Source organism: Mesocricetus auratus, unplaced genomic scaffold (genome assembly GCF_017639785.1).
Source record: "Mesocricetus auratus isolate SY011 unplaced genomic scaffold, BCM_Maur_2.0 Super-Scaffold_100004, whole genome shotgun sequence".
In the NCBI taxonomy this organism is placed as follows: domain Eukaryota; kingdom Metazoa; phylum Chordata; class Mammalia; order Rodentia; family Cricetidae; genus Mesocricetus; species Mesocricetus auratus.
In genome coordinates, this window is record NW_024429189.1 from 117942215 (window position 1) to 117960682 (window position 18468).

General features: G+C 46.5%; 1 protein-coding gene across 2 annotated transcripts in view; it reads left to right on the forward strand.

Moving 5' to 3' along the window:
- The first annotated feature begins 1465 nt into the window (after window positions 1-1465).
- Ttll9 (tubulin tyrosine ligase like 9) overlaps window positions 1466-18468 on the forward strand; it is a 39728-nt gene continuing 22725 nt past the window's right edge. For both annotated transcript variants that reach the window (XM_040746503.1, XM_040746504.1), the window contains exons 1-5: window positions 1466-1594; window positions 8484-8527; window positions 12691-12783; window positions 16877-16988; window positions 18030-18215. In XM_040746503.1, the coding sequence (XP_040602437.1) occupies window positions 1580-1594; window positions 8484-8527; window positions 12691-12783; window positions 16877-16988; window positions 18030-18215 (450 nt within the window). In that variant the 5' untranslated portion in view covers window positions 1466-1579. The remainder of the gene's footprint in view (window positions 1595-8483; window positions 8528-12690; window positions 12784-16876; window positions 16989-18029; window positions 18216-18468) is intronic.

The window sequence follows — 18468 nt, forward strand, 5'->3', positions numbered from 1 at the left end:
TACAGAGCTAGTTCCAGGACAGCCTCCAAAAGCTACACAGGGAAACCCTGTCTCGAAAAACCAAAAAAAAAATCCTAATTTATAATTGTCTTTATTTACATTCCTCGGATGGCTTGCTGTTAGTTTCAAGTTTCTTCTCTTCGTCCCCCTTCTATCCCTCCTCCCTCCCTTCCCTGCTCTCTTCTATCTCTGTCCCTCTCTTCTTTTTTTTCCCAGACAAGTTCTCACCATGCAGCCCTAGATGGCCTGGAACTCAACACATAGCCAGGCTGTACTCAAACTTGCAGGAATCCTCTTGTCTCTGCTCCTCAAATGCTGGGATCACAGGTGTGTGCTCCCATCCCCTGTTCATTTGAATTTTTCTCTGCAGAAAATTCCCTGTCTGTGATGTGTAATATTGTCTGCTTGACAGGATCTGGAACCACCTGGGAGACACGTGTTCCTTTTTCTTTCTAGATATTTATGGAGGAGATAGTGAGTGAGGACTTCCAGAATGGAGTAATAGATAGAGAAGTCTGAGGTAAGTGCAAGTCGAGGTTGGGGCAGAGGAGGAGAAAGCGCCCTTAGTAAGGGTAGATTTCAGAGTGAGGGGATGGGAAATGAAGGCCAAGCCACCAACTGGAAACGGGTTGGAGACTGCATGGGAGGAACAGGTCCACGGAGTGGGCAGAATGAGCTTGGGAAGGCTGCCCATGGGTAGGGAGACGATGGGTGTGTGTTCCAAGTGCTCAGGCAGAGAATGACTTGAGATGGACAGTAGCGAGAGGTGGGCATTAGAGCATGGCACTGCAGCAGGCATGGTGGTTAGCGCTAGCATACAAGTGGCACTTAAGAACTGTGATTATACCCTGGCCAGTCACTTACGCCTTTGACTCCAGTCCTTGGGAGGTGGAGGCAGACAGGCAGACCTCTGAGTTTGGGGCCAGCCTGGCAACATAGTGCATTCTAGGACAGCCAGCACTACACACTGAGACCCTGTCGTTAAAAGAAAAAAATATTTCCTGTTTGGGCTATTTCTCAGTTGTAGAGTCTTGTCTATTATACAGGAGGCCCTAGGCTCAGTCCCTAGTGCCACACACACAAAACAGAATAATAATAATAATAAATAGCTCATTTTTTTTGAAGCTGAGTTTTTTGTCACCCTGGCTGATTTAAACTCACTTTCTAACCAAGGGGGGGGGGGAGAAAGAGAGAGAGAGAGAGAGAGAGAGAGAGAGAGAGAGAGGGAGGGAGGGAGGGAGGGAGGGAGGGAGGGAGAGAGGGAGGGAGAGAGAGAGAGAGAGCGAGAGCACGCCACATGTAGTACTTTTATATCGAGGGGGGGAGGGGAGTGTAGCTGGACAGCTGGATAGTAAGTGCAGCTGGCGGGCGGCAAGCCTCTTTCAGAGAAGTGGCGCAAGAGCAAAATGCTGGGCATCACTTCCAGAGCCCAGATACGAGGGGGGCTTCCGCAGTCTAGAGGCGTGGGCTGATATCATCCAATCAGAGTGGTGAATCTGGACACCTCCAGTCGTTGCCCTAGTAACGAGACGCACACGCTCTCGCGGGCGCCGGTGGCGGTTTGGTTTGGGCCCATGTCATGTCGCGACAGAAGGTAGGAGTGACACCAATTCGATGCTTTTGATGCCCTTAGAGAAAGGGAAACCGCGGAGGGATTCAGAACGGGAAGGTTGGGGGCAGTTATTAGCGAAAAAAAAAAAAAAAAAGGAAAAGAAAAAGAATACGCTCGTCTCTCTAAGGACTACAAGTCCCTACATCCCGGGCACCACACAAACTACAGGGCATGCTCCGCGAGACTGGCGTGCTGGCGGGAAATGTATTGAGTCTAGAATCTAAACTACACTCAACGATTTCTGTGGCCCCTAGATACTTTTCTGACTTAAAGAAACCTTTAGAGATTCTTTTATCCCCCCTTTTGTCTGTCTGTCCGTCAGTCTGTCCATCCATCCAAAAAAAAATCTCTGTTAGTGGCTTTTCCAATCCCGTTGCTGATCCTCAAATCAGACAAGCTCTTGCGCCCTAGGAACCGACAAGCCAACTCTGATTTTTAAAACCAAGAAAAATGAGATCGTAAGAAGGGGAGTCGCCCTAGAACTCAAGCCTTTTTTTTTTTTTTTTTTTTTTTTTTTTGAGACAGGGTTTCTCTGTGGCTTTGGAGGCTGTCTGTCCTGGAACTAGCTCTTGTAGACCAGGCTGGTCTTGAACTCACAGAGATCCACCTGCCTCTGTCTCCCGAGTGCTGGGATTAAAGGTGTGCACCACCACCGCCCGACCTTCCAACCTACTTCTTACCTCTTGTTTCAACTTCTCAGAATGCCACCTCTGTTTCTTTTCCTCAGAACAAAAAGTGAGTCTGCCTACCAGCAGAGTGCCGGGAATTGACTCCTACCAGGATTCATTATCCCGTCTAACGTTTGTTTAGCATCCGTCTTTCCTTCTAGACTCCAGGATCAACTTGTTCCCTGTATCCCTGTACCCCAGCGCCAAATAGAGGTGGTGCACAGCTATCACTATTGGGTGACTGCTGTTGATCAAGTTAGAGAAACTGAGGCACTATTCTAACTCCTCTGTTTTCGTTTCCTATATCCAATAAAGTCTCCTCTTTGAACTCTGTGGGTTTATAATTAATTTATTCCTTCCACCTCCACTACCATTATGCTAAGTCATCACGATTCACTTCATAAAGTAACACTCTTAACACTCAAGTTGGGAGACATCTCACCTTTAAAGTGTTATTAACAATGCAAAACAAAGGTCTACAGCAGTAGCCCTTTCCATACAGCCTGTTTTCCTTTGATGCTGACTCCATTTTGTGTTTGCCTAGACTGTTCTCACGCCCTCTACTCCGGGACAGTGGTTATGCCTACCTTGGCAGCACATTTGAGATTTCCATGTCCTCGACCATGCTTTAGTTGTATTAATCAAAATAATTAAAGTAAACTAAAGTAACTAGAAACTATATAAGTCAAAAATAATTGGCATGTTATATCTAAAATAATTACTATGCTCTTCCAGGAATGGATGTTTCAAGGTTACGTTGACCCTCATCTAACTGTGATGTGAATTATGTCTTTGTGTTTTTTGCCTTTAAAAACTCTGTACCCTGGATCTTGTGCAGCAAGAGTCCCAAGCTCTTTTTTGGTCTGGCTATTAATAAAAAAGGACTTAAAACTTTTAACTGGTTTAATCAGAATAGTTGTCAATAACTATCTTGCATAGATCATTTTAATACCAGCTAGCAGGAAATGGTCTCAAGCAAAGCAAAAGAAAAGTTTATTGGCAAGCATTATAGAGTCCTGGGGTGGAGGAGGAGGTGGGAAGACTGTTTTTATTTGGGCTTAAGATGTTCCACCTGGTGATCCCCCCACACTCCCTCTGTATCAGTGTAAAGGTGTCTATGTGGTCTTTCTATAGCAGGACTGGGTCTCTTTGTTCATGATCACAAAAATAACTATAGTAAGACTCTGTCTTGGCCAGCAAGCACAGACGCAACTGTAAATAGGGTTCCTTGCCCCATTGGACCAGGACATAAAGCTTGTTGGTTGGCTGGGATAAGAGTTGGCTCCCCGACCGCTTTTGCCCTTTGTGGTGTAATGAGAGCAGAGAGACCCACTGCATGTAAGGAGAAATATTTTCAGGGGAGAGAAGAAATATCCCCGTGCCATTTTTTCTTCATGTGCCTTGGGATAGAGGTAGAATATACCACAAATAGACTGGGGTCAGAAATTGGAACTGAGAGTTCTTCCTGAATCCCAGACCCTTCAGAGGGTACTGCCCCTGGCAAGGGTATTCATTAGAATAGATTTACCTTTTGATCGATGAGAATCACCTAGCTATCGCCCTCAGCTGAGACCCTAGGTGTGTCTGTGTGGCATGGGAAATAGCCTCCACGATTCTGGGTTGTTGGACACAGAGAAGGGCTGGGAGAATGGTGTATCTGGGGACATCGCATAGCTCCACAGCCTTGCATGCTTCTCCTTCTGCTTGTTTGACATTTGTGTACGTTGTCATATACAAATGATGTAATAGTTCTGATAAACCATCTGATATTTCAAAAAATATAGAAAAGCAATCTCTTCTGAGCACCTGTAACCTTGGATGGGTCCTCATGACCTCTGGGAAAGGCTAAGCAAGGACATTGACGTTGAATTTACAGTTCATGCTCAGGATAGAGCTTTCTGTGAAATGATGAGGACCTGAATTAGGATGCCCGGAACCAAGATGAAGCCGGGCATGGCAGCATGCTTCCCAGTGCTCCCATGGGGAGATGGGAGGCAGGGATATAGGGGAACCTCTGGGAGCCTGAAGGCCAGCTTGCCCAGGATACAGGGCTGCGAACAACAAGATGGAAGGCAAGGACTGATACTCAGGGTTGTTCTCTGACCTCTACATATGCAGCAAGGCCATGCACTCTTACATGGAAAAGTGCATGCATGCTCCTTACACACAGTGTGTGTATTTGACACACACAGTTCTTGCAGTATCAGGAAGAAGTAAATGTCAAACATCTCTGAAGAACCAGAACTTGATGGCTGTGATGGGTAACATAATAATTATCAGTGAAAGATGTTTTGAGTGAATTTTATAGTATTTCCATAGTGACATAAAAAAGAAGCCTTAAGTAAAAAAGAATTAAATGAAATACTTGTCCTTAAAAAACTAGGAAATAGCAGGAAATTTACCCCTTTTGGTACAGGACAATTGCAAGAACCTATAGTAACATCATTCTTTAAAAACAAATTTTTATTACATTTTTAAATTTATGCGAGTGTTCGTATGTGTAGAGGTCAGAGGACAAGCTACAGGAATCCATTCTCTCTTTCCACCATGTGGGTCTCCAGATTGAACTCAGATAGTGAGGCTTGGTTTCAAGCTCCTTTACCCACTGAGCCATCTTGCTGGCCTCAGCAATATCATTTTTTAAAGTTGAAACAGGAAATGTCCTTAGGGCCACTTAAGGATGCTTGGACTAAAAACTTACAGGTACTATAGTAGTGTTTAGTCACTGCAACAAAAATAAACAAAAGACATAGATATGGAGAGGGAGGGAGTAAATTTGCCTCTGTTCACAGATAACATTATATACATAGAAAATATAAGGGGGCCTGTACGCTTCCAGTGATAGTTCAGCAAGGGTGCTGACCATAGGTCCTGTACATTAATCAGTTTTGCTTCTGTTTGTGTCTGTCTACAGTCATTACTGTAACAAGCTGCCATAAATCCATTGGCTTAGAAAGCTTGTTATCTAACAGGCCTAATGGTCAGAAGTGTGAAGTGAGGATATTCCTAGTTCAGGCTATACACGCCTGCTCTGCTACCTAATGGCTGCCCTCTCTCGTTGGCTTCTGGTCTCCCTTTGCTGTCAAAGTCCATCTTCCTCAGATTCATCTGACACTTGCACCTCTGTCATCCACAGTTGCAGAGCATCAAGATTACATCAGCTCTATTCAGATAGCCAGAATGATCTCCATTGTAAGGTCACTGGGGTAGTAGCCACTTAATTCCAGCTGATCCTTAATTTCTTTTAGCCTGTAATGTAACATATTTATAGACTCTAGGGGTTTGGATGTGGATATCTTTGGGATGGTATTTTTCTGCCTATCACAAGTTAGTATCATCAGGACCTGGAGTTGATTCCCAGTACACACACACACACACACAGAGAGAGAGAGAGAGAGAGAGAGAGAGAGAGAGAGAGAGAGAGAGAGAGAGAGAGAGAGAGAGAGAGAGAGAGAGTAGGTGTGGTACCCTGCACTTGTAATCCCAGCACTGGAGAGGTGGAGTCAGGAGGATCCCTGGGGCTTACTGGCTACTCAGTCTAGCTGAATCAGTGAGTTCTAGGTTCTGTGAAAGATGTTGCCTCAAAAATAAGGTAGAGACTGAGAAAGACATCCAACGTTGGCCTCTTGTAGCAGGAAAAATAAAAGACCCAGAGACAGATATTGGGGTTCAAGCTTCAAGCTGAAGATCAGAAAAGCAAAGCAGCCAGCCATTAGCCCTTACTTCTACCTCAGACTGAAACAAAATCCTGGCTCCACCAAACCTCAGACTGAAATCCCAGACTATGTTCTCAATGTGGTTAAAGACTCCAGTCAATGCTTTCCTACCCCCATTGTGGCTATCCCCAATGAATTCCAGCTCTAATACCCTGTTCCTGTATTAAATACCTCTCAGGAGTCATGAAATTAAAGGCGTGTGATCCCAAGTGCTAAAACCATCTTTGGGTGAGCTATTTTTCTTTAGGATTGGATCAATTTTATGTATCTCAACATGGCCTTGAACTAACAGAGATTCATCTACCTCTTAATTCTGAGTCCTGGGATTAAAGGTGTGTGCCTGGCTTCTATGACTAAATAATATGGGCTGTTTTGCTATTTTGATCTCCAGTGACTTTAGTAAATCATAAACAATATATCATCACAACCTCTGTCTTAGTTAGGGTATCTATTGCTGTGAAGAGACACCATGACCATGGAAGCAACTCTTATAAAGGAAAAACACTTAATTGGAGTGGGTGGTTTACATTTTCTGAGGTTTAGTCCATAATCATTATGGCAGGACATGGTGGTGTGCAGGCAGACATGGTGTTGGCTACATCTTGATCAGAAGGCAACAGGAAGTGGACTGAGATATTGGGTATGGCTTGAGCATATATGAGATCTCAAAGTCCACCTCCCCAGTGACACACTTCCTGCACAAGGCCATTCCTACTCCAACAAAGCCACACCTCCCAAAAGTGCCACTCCCTATGAGCTTATGGGAAGAATTACATTCAAACTACCACTTTATACTCCCTGACCTCCATAAGCTTGTAACAATACAATAGTGCAAAATGCATTTAGTCCAATTTCAAAAGTCCCCATAGTTTATCACAGTCTTAATAATGTTTTAAAGTTCAAAGTTCCAGGTCTTTTCTGAGATTCATGCAATCTCTTAACTGTAATTCCCTATGATATCAAAATCAAAAAACAGATCACATACTTACAACATATAATGGCACAGGATATACATTACCATTCCAAAATGTTGGACAAGGAGCATAGTGAGGAAATACTGGATCAAAGCAAGACTGAAAACCAGCGGGACAAACTCCAAACTCTACAACAGACATCCATGTCTTTAGAGTCTTGGGAGCAAGTCCCAGCTGATGAGTCACCAGGGACCTCTGTCCTATGACCCCAAGGAACTGACTTGTCCCCACAATGTGATTGAGAGCAGAAGAAACCCCATACTACAAAAGAGAACTATCTTTTGTGAGGCACTTGATGTGGCCATGTTAAGACATGTGGACATTTCAGTTAAGCTATGAACAGACTATCCACCCATGGAAACAATGTGATAATGGATGCATAGCCTCTAAACCTGTGGTTCTGTGTTAACAGGCAATAGAAAAGCCCATCCACCCTGAAGTCATCCTGAACAGGGCCAGTTTTTTCTCTATTTATGCATGCCTCAGGAAGCAATCCAACCAGGACGGGGGCCAGTCTTTTGGAACTTGATTGGAGTCAAACAACACCCCTACCCATAGATGATTGAGTAGGTCTTTGGGGGTGTAAGGAAATCACTCTGAGAAATAGGCACTGTCTGTAGTGGAATATTAGTTGAAGGTGCATTACATTTCATTTATGCTGTGGAATATTTGTTTGATGATGCAAATATGTATTGCATTCTTTTATGTTGCGTTTGTTTAACTCTATGATGCTGTGTTACTTTGTCTGCCTAAAACCCCTGATTGGTTTGATAAAGAACTGACCATCCAATAACTAGGCAGGAGAGAGATAGGCAGAGCTTCCAGGCAGAGAGAATAAATAGAAGAAGAAAGAAGGAGAGAGAAAAGGAGTAGAGGAAGACACCAGGGGCCAGTCACCTAGCCACACAGTCAACAAAGAAGTAAGAAATAAGAAAAATATATAGAACAAAAAAAGTAAAATCTCAGAGGCAAAAGGTAGATGGGATAACTTAAATTAAGAAAAGTTGTGTAGAATCAAGCTAAACTAAGGCCAGGCATTCAAAAGTTAGAACAAATCTCTGTGTATTTATTTGGGAGTTGGGTGGCAGGCCCCAAAGAGCAAAGACGGAAAAAAAAAAACCAACTGCAACAGTTCCTTCCTAGATCTTATGTACAATCAACACCCAAAGTTAGAATGGGAGGTCCAGGCTCTTCTCATGGAACCAGAGTTGTTCTCAAGCTGGCCTTTGGGTTGGCATTTGAAGCACTGATGAGCAGATCTTCATATAGCAATCTTGCCTGTGGCACAATTCTCCAGTGATGAAGAATTCATTTCTTGGTAAGCAGGTAAATTCTGCCCTGATTTCTGGGCAGCGATGATGAGGAAGAACACAGTCAAGCTGGACGTTCATGCCTGAGGACCTACACCCCACTGATATAGTGGTTTGAGCAGCTCACTCACTGAACTAGGTTGAGCAGAGAAGGTAGGTAGGTGTGTAAAACCAATTACATCATTTTTCTTTTCTCCCTACAGAATCAAAGTTACAAGGCCCATGGATTGCCAAAAGGAAAAGAGCGGTGAGTGGTCTCATTCAATCCATACCTACATGATTGGCCCTCCTTCCTGCCCTCTTTCCCTCCCCCACTTCTCTCTATCCTTCCCTTACTCTTTCTGTCTTTACCCCCCCATATTTGTCTTTTTGAGTTAGGGCTCTGCATTTGTAGCCCAGGCTGACCTTGAACTCACAATGGGATCACAGGTGAGCTCCATGACAACTGGATGTCTCTCCATTATTTAGCTTATAATTATTATTGTAACTCTAGTAACAGTTATTTAACTGTTTACTATGCAAAGTCAGGCCCTGAGCCACCCCACCACTCCCTCTGTTATGTCATCAAATCCTTACCACCACCCTTGATGTAGATCTTGCTAACATGTTCACTGGATAGATGGAGAAACCAGACACTCAGAAGAGCCAAGTACCTGTCTTGCTGGAAATCCTGCACTCATGGGGGCAGGGCTGGTTGGACCTGGGAACTAGTCCTGTAAATCTGATGCTTGTAGTGTACACTGATCCCTCCTCTCTGGCACTCTGCATCCATAACAGCCTGGGCTCTGAGTTCAGCACCTACTAGTCTACCCTAAGCACAACCCACTAGGACCACACAGGAGAGCTGTACTCTTTATTGGAGACTTTTAGAGTGTAGAGGGGTTTGCACTGCACACATTGTAGCCAGCATTTATTTTTTTTACTGTTCACTGATGCTCCTATGACTGGTGTGGTGACTTGGGGCAGTTCTCCCGGGGTCTTCCAGCCTATCTCTCCATATGGTTGGCACCATCTCATCAATGTCAGGTCTCCCAATGTTTAAGGACTCGACAGTTTCATGTGTACAACACAATAGTGGGTGTTTGTTTTGCTTTGTTTTTGTTTAGGTGTTTGGTTGGTTTTTTGAGATAAGATTTCTGTGTGTAGCCCTGCTGTCCTGGAACTCACTCTGTAGACCAGTCTGGCTTGAACTCACAGACATCCACCTGCCTCTGCTTCCCTAGCACTGGGATGAAAGGGCATGCTCTACCACCACTTCCTGGCTTGCTGGTAGTTTTAACAGGCTGAAGTGTTGCCCATTTACCTTCCCATCAGCACCATATGGTAATTATCATTCCTCTCTACCTTCATGTGAACACTTGGTCATTGCTGCTTAATATTTTCACTAATTTGATGAATTTTGATGCTGTCTCATATTCAGGATGAGGTACTCCTTTATAATGTTCTACTTGGTCTCTATTGCTTTTTAGACAAAGTTATTTGAGAACAGTTTTCCTCAAGGCCAACCTCACATACTGGAGACCCTGTTTTAAGGAAAACAAAATTTTTGAGACAGGGTCTCTCTCTCTCTCTAAGTATCCCTGACTGTCCTGGAACTCACTATGTAGAACAGGTTGGCCTCAAATTTACAGAGAGTCCCCTGCCTTTGCCATCCAAGTGCTGGGATCAAAGGCAGGCACTACATGCATGGCTAAAAAATATTTTTATTTCAACCTATTGTTTTGTTAGAGGATTAGAAGAAAATCCATCCATAAAGATATATAGCTGAAAAGGGGAGCTCATGTCCCCTGAAAGAGAGCTGGAAGGCAACTCCCAGGAACACTCATGACCTATGTCCATATGGGGTCAAAAATACACATGCTATGGTTTATCTATCTGTCAGTTTTCTCCATGACCCCCAAAACTGTAAGTTTAATCCCCAAAGTCTAGTGTTGATGATATTAATTTGGTTATTTAGAGGGAGAATATCGGGAATGCCTGTTCTGCTTTAATCCCTGTGATTATGGGACTTTGCCTCTTGAGTCTGTTGCTGTGATAAATTACATCAATTAGATTTCCTAACCCTGAGCCAGCTTTGCCTGCTGGAAATGCTCCACTTGGTTACGAGGTGTAAGTCTTCTTCTTCTTCTTCTTCTTCTTCTTCTTCTTCTTCTTCTTCTTCTTCTTCTTCTTCTTCTTCTTCTTCTTCTTCTTCTTCTCTTCCTCCCCCTCCTCCTCCCCCCCTCCTCCTCCCCCCTCCTCCTCCCCCCCTCCTCCTCCCCCTCCTCCTCCTCCTCCTCCTCCTCTTCTTCTTCTTCTTCTTTTTGTATTGTTGAATATCCTTTGCAGGTGTATGTTTATGAACATGCATGTGTGCACCTGTATGTGCAGTGATGGAAATGTAACCAGGGTCTCCCACATGCTAGGCAAGTGCTCTGTGGCTGGCCATACCCTAGCCCCTCACCTGTAGCTTTGATATGTTACCTGTCCGCTTCTAAGCTCACTATCCGCTTACACTAGTGTCACAGATGGGTCTGGAGGCTCTCTCCCATCTTCCTTTTTCTGGAAGATGGTGCAGAACAGAGGCTGCTTCTTTAGACATCTTGGGGAATTCATTCTCCAGTGAAACCCCATGGGCCCAGGTACATCTTTGCGGGGCGTTTTCACACAATAAATTCAGTTTCTTTAGATGTATGGCTACTCAAATGTGTGTCACACTGGGAGAGCTGTGGTGGTCTGGGCTTTTCAAGTACTATGTCACCTTGGCCGCCTCGCTTAGGTGTGCAGACATTAACATGCTCTTGGTGTCTGCAGGGTCTGTAGTAGCCCCTCCCCCATTTCATCCCATCTCTAGGAAACAATATCTTCTCTTTGCCAGTTTTTGCTGATAGATTATGAACTTTATTGGTCTTTCAAGAACTTTCATTTTATTGATTCAGTAGATCATTTTCAGTGGTGTTGATTGGCAATTGTGTCGTTGAACATCAGAGTTGGAGGGACAACCTCAGGCCTACATAGGGGGAATTCAGGCTCCCCAACTCTTGGCCTCCTATGACATGAGACATGGGAATTCCTTACTGCCCGAGGCAGATGAAAGCCTCTGCCTTACATTCCTCCTCCTCTGCATCATCCAGTAGAAAGCCAGTGTTGGGGTTGATGCAACCTCATGAGAAGTGGGGACCCCCCACTCAACCCTTGCTGGCACCCGTGGAGGTAGACAACAGGTGTTCTCTTGATGCCTCACCAGGGTGGAGCCATTGCTATATATTCTGCTGTGAAGGCTGTTCTGTCTTGGGCTTCCCCAGGTTAGAGAAAACAGGCTGCTTTTAAAGGTTGTTTAGGGTCGATGTCCATTAGCATTTCTGGATGCCATTGACTGCCTTTTTCATTTCCACATCAGGGATGTAGAGAGGCAAAAAGAAATCTGGGAAAGTCACTAGTGTCATCCCTTTGGTCCAAGGTCCCTAGGTAGCCTCCTGTGTACCATTCAGTCTTTTTACATTAGTTTTCTACGTAATATCTTGGATTTTTAGTTGCATTAGTAGGAGAAATAGGGAAAAGAACATCTGCTCCATCTTCCCAGATGAATGCCAGGGAAAGGGATCTGCAAACACTTACCATGTGATATAAGAATTAGTCGGCATATGTGAGGCAGCCAGACCTTGCCTAGCACACAGTAGGGACGTGAGGAATGTTTGCTTTTTGTTTTATCATTTTATTTTTATCTTTTGATAAGGTCTCTTGTAGCCTAAACTGGCCTTAACCTATTTAGTCAAAGATGACCTTCAACTAATCCTGCCTCCACCTCCCAAGTACTAGGATCACAATCGGAAAACACCATGCCTGGCTTACTACCTCTGTTATTTATTTTGTGTGCATGGGTATTATGTCTGCATGCGTGTTTGTGTACTCTGTACATGCCTGGCACCCACAGAGGCCAGAGAAGGCACTGGGATCCCTTGGGAATGGAGTTATAGATGGTTGTGAGCTGTTGTGTGGGTGCTGGGAGTTGAACCTGGGTCCTCTGGAAGAGCAGCCAGCACTCTTAATCACTGAGCCATCTTTCCAGCCATCATTACTGTAACTGTTATTTTGAGATAAAATCTCACTTCGTGGTCCAGGCTATCCTGGAACTCACTCTGAAATCCAGGCAGCCTTGAACTTGTGGTATTCCTCCTGCCTGGCCTCCCGCATCACAGGCATGCACTATATGGAGTTTGCTATTTTTCAATAGCTCAAAGATGCTAAGAATCTTAGTTTGATTAGTGTAAGTGTTGGCAGGCTGTGTACCGAGCTCTGAGATGCCGCCCTTCTGGATATGGCATGCGCCAGCAAAACCTAGCTTTTCTTCCTCTCCTTTGTCCCGATCCTTGGGAACATCCTAGGAAAGTCAAGGTCCTGAACATGTTTTTTTGCTGTCTTATGTTGCAGAGAGCAGAGAACGCTAATCCGTTTCAAGACCACACTCATGAACACTCTTATGGACGTCTTGCGACACAGGCCTGGATGGGTAGAAGTCAAAGAGTAAGGCCTTCTGCTCCCTCCTCTCAGCTTTTCTTTCCTGATCTCCCAGGTCCTGGGCTCATTTTGTCTTCCTCTCAGTAGCTCCTTGGTAGCTCCTGGGACTTGCCCTAAAGTGGATGTGAGGTTTCTTTAGCACTGCAGTGTGTTGCATTCATTGCTGACATCATTGCTATTGCATTTAAGCCCTGCAAGCATCTAGTATGATATGACACCTATCCAGGTGCTAGCCAATTGCTTAAGATACTATGGCATGTGCAATGATTATCAATTGTCAACTAGAATCATTTACTGGGACAAGCCACTAGGCATGTTTGTGAGGGCATTTGTAGATTCGGTTAATCAAGGTGGGTAGATCTGTCTTAAGAGGCAGAGCCATTCCATGGGCTGTGGGGATGTCTGAGGTTGAAATTAAACAGGAGAAAGACAGCTGGGCACCAGCATTCATCCCTTCCTGCTTCCTGACTGTGGGGGAATTGACCAGCATGCTCCTGCCGCTTTGATGGACGGTACCCCATCCAACTCCTTCCTCCCTTAAATTGCTTCTTGCTCAGTATTTTGGGCATGGCAATGAGAAAACTAACACAGAATGCAAGTGTCCCTGGGTGATTTCTGCCCGGTCAGTGTCTCATCGTTCTCAGCAGGAACCTGGAGTGTGATCACATGTGCTGATGAGCTCACTAGGGGTCAGCCTGGCCAAGGACTGCGCTTTCCCTGACACTCACTAGTCTGTGGCCTGGCATGAGTGACCTGACAGGCAGGCCTGCATTTCTCCTTTTGGTTAGACTCTGGGGACAGTGACAGAGGCAATAGAAAGCACGTTGCAGTGGGTGCAGTTACTGAGGGCTGAGGCTGGAGTGTGCGTCACAGAAACCCACAAGAGTCTTTGGCAGGTGGAAGTTCCTGACATGAAAGTTCAGAGATAGCAGAGTCCCCTCCTCCCCCCTCCCCTGTGGAGCCCATCTCCTTCTGTCTTCCCATTCTGCTCTCCTCTGAGTGAAGCCTCATCTTCATGACTGAGGCAGAACTTCAGTGTTGCCTTCCCACAGCAGTGGCGGGATGAGGCGAGATCGCCCTTCACCAAGGCCCTGGCCAAATGTAGCCATGCGCCACACCTTACTGTAAGGAAGTCTGGAGAATGCATGCCACACGTTCCCAGGCAAATGCAGAGAATTCCAGCTGGGTGTGATGGCTCACACCTTTAATTTCAGCACTTGGGAAGCAGAGACAGGCAGATCTCATTGAGTTCAAGGCCAGCCTTGTCTCACAGCAACTGTCAGAGTTACATGATGAGATCTTGTTTCACCTGTTGCCAGTGCAGTTTCTGTTACTGTGGAGAAAGAAAAGCGTAGATTTGAGGGAGAGGGGGGCAGTAGCTAACCACCCCAAGGCACACAACAAGCAATCCACTGTGTCCCGGTCACTAGGCCTCCTACGCACCCCGAAGAACTTAACACAAACCATCTCTTAACCACACCACAGCTCTTTCACTTCAGATCTTCCAGGCAAGTGCTGTTATGATTCCCATTTCACTTACAGGAAACCAGGACGCAGAGTAATGAAAATGCCATTCTGAGAGCACTCTGCATGGAATGCCATCGAGCAGGGCCATGTGCCTGATGCTGTGCCTTCAGAATGTCAGCTTGTCTCCGCCCACTCCTAGCAGGATTCCCATGAGCAGGGGAAGAGATGAGCAAGGGCTCTGAAGTCCCGAGCTCCAGTGCAGCAGAGGATGGACTGTAGCTAAACCAGCCCACTGGAAATGGCCAGCTGCCCATGGCAGGCTGCATCCAGGTGGCCCTCTCATTATTCAGTGCTGATGCAGCTGGCGATGGCAGCTGCCCTGGGTTTGCCTGGTCATCCTGGGAACGGAATGGCTTCTGGAGCCAGGGGCACTGCGGTATTGTAGGATGAGTCAGGGAGTTAGGAGACAAGCTAGAGGGGAGTAAATGACCTGGAAGGAGATTCAGAGAAAAGGTCACTGTCCCCATTTGCTGTGTGTCCTTGGGTCCCTCCCTGTCGCTCCCACACTCTGTTCTCTGGTCAGGTAGCAGGGGATCTGAAGATGCACTGTGGGAGTCGCCCTCAGTGGCTGATCCTAGACTGGCTGCCTTAAGAGTTGTCAAATCAGGCTGGGCGGTGGTGGCACTGGGGAGGCAGAGGCAGGCAGATCTCTGTGAGCTCAAGGCTGCCTGGTCTTCAAAGCGAGTTCCAGGACAGCCAGGGCTGTTACACAGAGGAAAAAAAAATTAAATTAGTATCCCAAATAGTAAGTTTCATGATGGCGTTTTCACACGTGAACATCACTGTACCTGCTCATCTCCACATTAGTTCTCTTGTTCCTCCATCCTGCTGGCCCTCCTCCCTAAGTAGACCCTTTCCGCTATCTTGACCTGTGGAGATGGGTAGTTTCTGACAGCGCCGCTGCATCCCACAGGCCATTTATATCCTAGCCCATGTGATGTACTGGGATTTCCCCAGAGACTCGCTTCTTCCCACTTAAACACCAGCCTTTCCTAGCATGTGGCAGTGATTACCAGTTTGTCTCGGTACCTATTATTTTCCCACTTAAGGTTCAATTAAAAGCTGGGATGTGGCTATTAAACTTTTTAAAAGTCATTTGGAGCTCATTGGAAATAAGGAGCCCACATACTCATAGAGACATTTCCATACAGTGTCCCTTGCAAAGGACAGAAGAATTCCATGCCACCCCGCACTCCTAAAGGCCAAGTTCCTATTCGTTACTGGCATCCAGGAGAAATGCCCATCCCCCAGCTGAGAGGAACTAAGACACATCTAAGTCTTTAGCTGCTGGAAACTGTAACACCCAGAAGAGCGTGTTAGGCGCTGTTTCCCTTGCTCTATAGAAATTTCAGCCTTCAGCCTCTGGGACATTTGGCCAGCAGCTTCTGCATGCAGGTCAGGGTTTGCAGTGGTCACAGCACAGTGGCAGTCAACTTTGGTCATTTTTGCCCACACATTGAGAACTCATTGTGCCATCTGCCAAAGAAGGTCCTCATGGCCTCTCCCTGTCCTTGTAGCCTGCAGCCTCGGGGATGAAAGAGACAGTATAACCTTTGGGAAGTACAATAGACCATGACATTCTTCCTGGCGTGGTCAGCGTCTGGTATGGCTCAGTTCATCACTCCAGGTAGTCACCTCCTCACTGCTGTCTGAGTTCAGATCCCTCAAAGTGTTTTCTAGAACTGAGCCTACTTGGCCACAATAGGGAAAAAAGCAGGGATGGAGGGTGTTTGGTCAGGTTTCCATTGTTTTGGCAAAATATCTTCTAAAACAATCAACTTAAAAATGGGAAAGGATACTAGGAGCATTGGCACACACCTTTAATCCCAGCACTAGGAAGGTGGAGGCAGGTGGATCTGTTTTTGTGAGTTCAAGGCCAGCTAAGGTTACATAGAGAGACCATCCCACTGTTTAAAAGTAAAAGTTTATTTGGTTCTGGAGGTCTTGGTTCATGATCAGTTGGCCCTTTCCTCTTAGGCCTATAGCAAAGCCCAACAACATGGTGGGACCGCATGGTAGCCAGGAAGCAACGCCAGAAGCCAGAGAGGCGCTAGAATAGGCCCAGCATCCCCTTCAAGGGCATGCCCCTCAGCATCCTCCTGGGCTATATCCCTTAAGGGCTCCCCCACCTCCCAGTATTGCCACAGGCTGATGGTTAAGCTTTCAACATCCCAGCCTTTGGGGGGACAATCAAAATCCAAAGTAAAGCAGCAGGGCAGGGGCAGAGAGGGTGGATTTATTGTTCTGCAATGCAGCCTGCGGAAGCAGCAGTGAGTGCCCTATGGACGGGCTGCAGGATGTTCAAGCAGGGAACATCCTGCACCTCAGAAATGGTTGGGACTGGAATGGGCGTGACCAGTCTGTTGAGAAGTACTAGAAGGCCCTCTGGACTCAGGGTGGCTGCATCTGCTGGTGCCTCAGGGAAGCCAGCCGCTGTGGGCAACACACACACACACACACACACACACACACACACACACACACACACCTGCTCCACCTGCTCATGCCGTGTGCCGGGAGAACCTAGCAATGCTTCAGTCCTCAGGTCTGATCCTTGTCTTCCCCACTGCAGTGAAGGCGAGTGGGATTTCTACTGGTGTGACGTTAGCTGGCTGCGTGAGAACTTTGACCACACTTACATGGATGAGCATGTGCGGATCAGCCACTTCCGGAACCACTACGAGGTGAGCCTCAGCTTCCAGGCCTGAGAAGTGAGAATGGTTCTAGACCAGCAGGCTGGCTGTTGGAGTCCTTTTGACTGTTCCTGCTACTCTAAGGGTCTGAGGGCAGAGGCTGGGATCAAGAGGTGGGCAGGAGAGCCAGCAAGATGACGCAGCAGATAAAGGCTTTTATGGCCAAGCCTGAGGATGTGAGTTCAGTCCCCAAGACCCATAGAGTAAAAGGAGAGACTGACACCCAGAAGTTACTCTCTGACCTCTGATTCTAGTGGGTTCTATCAGTTAAATAGTCACAATACTGGAAAAGGGCTCAAAACAAAAGCACAGCTTAGTGGCAAGTGTTAGAACTCTCTAGGCAGAGAGGGGCCCAGAGCTGGATGCCACTGACTCTAAGGGAGCCTGGGAGTCTCTCTAGGGTTCAGGTATTCCCATTTTCATAACTCCCCCTTCTCTTCCATTGGTCTTTTGTTTATTTTGTTTTTTGAGACAGTGTCTCTCTATGTAGCCCTGGTTGTCCTGGATCTCACCATATAGACCAGGCTGGCCTGGAACTCACAGAGATCCACCTGCCTCTGTCTGAGGTTAAAGGTATGGGCCAGTATGCCAGGTCTTCTATTGGTCTTAAAGTGTCTGTGTGTCCCTTCTGTTGTAGGGGTTGGGTTATTTTTTTTCTGTCCACAAATGCAGAATCTGTGATTGGACCACCAGCCTTGGTGCATGAGTAGGGAAGCAGCCCTTCATAGGGACCTTACCTTGGTGCACCGTTACAGAAACAACTGTTGGTTGACTAGGGTGGGAGTGGCCCCCAACACTCTTCCCTCTGTGGTATATGGGGGCAAGAAACTCAGCGCAGGTGAAGGGAAATGTCCTAATTTGGGGGAAATGGAAACTCACTGTGGAGGACTAAAGGTCAGGAAGAGGTCATCATGTCCTCCCTGTCTCATTTTAGCCCCCATAAATAAATGGGATGAAACATTGTTTCTACAAAGAGGGGGGGAAAGGCAGGGAGCAGGAGGCTCACTGTCTGCCCTGCCCCCTGCTGCCCAGCTTACCAGAAAGAACTACATGGTAAAGAACCTCAAGCGCTTCCGGAAGCAGCTGGAGCGAGAAGCTGGGAAGGTGGAGGCGGCCAAGTGTGACTTCTTCCCCAAAACCTTTGAGATGCCGTGTGAGTACCATCTGTTTGTGGAGGAGTTCCGCAAGAACCCCGGAATCACCTGGATCATGAAGCCTGTGAGTGCCTCTGCACCGAGAGTAGGGGTGGGTGGTGGAGGCTGGGGTGGGGGTGGGGATTGGCGTCTGGGGTCCCAAGACTGAATCCCTTCTGTCCCTGTGAGGCTCCATGAAAAAGAAGCAGCTGTGTCCCGGAACTATGCTATAGGTGTCCTGCCTGATCTCCCAGGCTGGCATGGGGCATTCCCTCCACATCCACACCCCGGAGGCTTCTGCTCCTGTAGAGAACCCTGGCAGCAAAGTGTCTTCACAG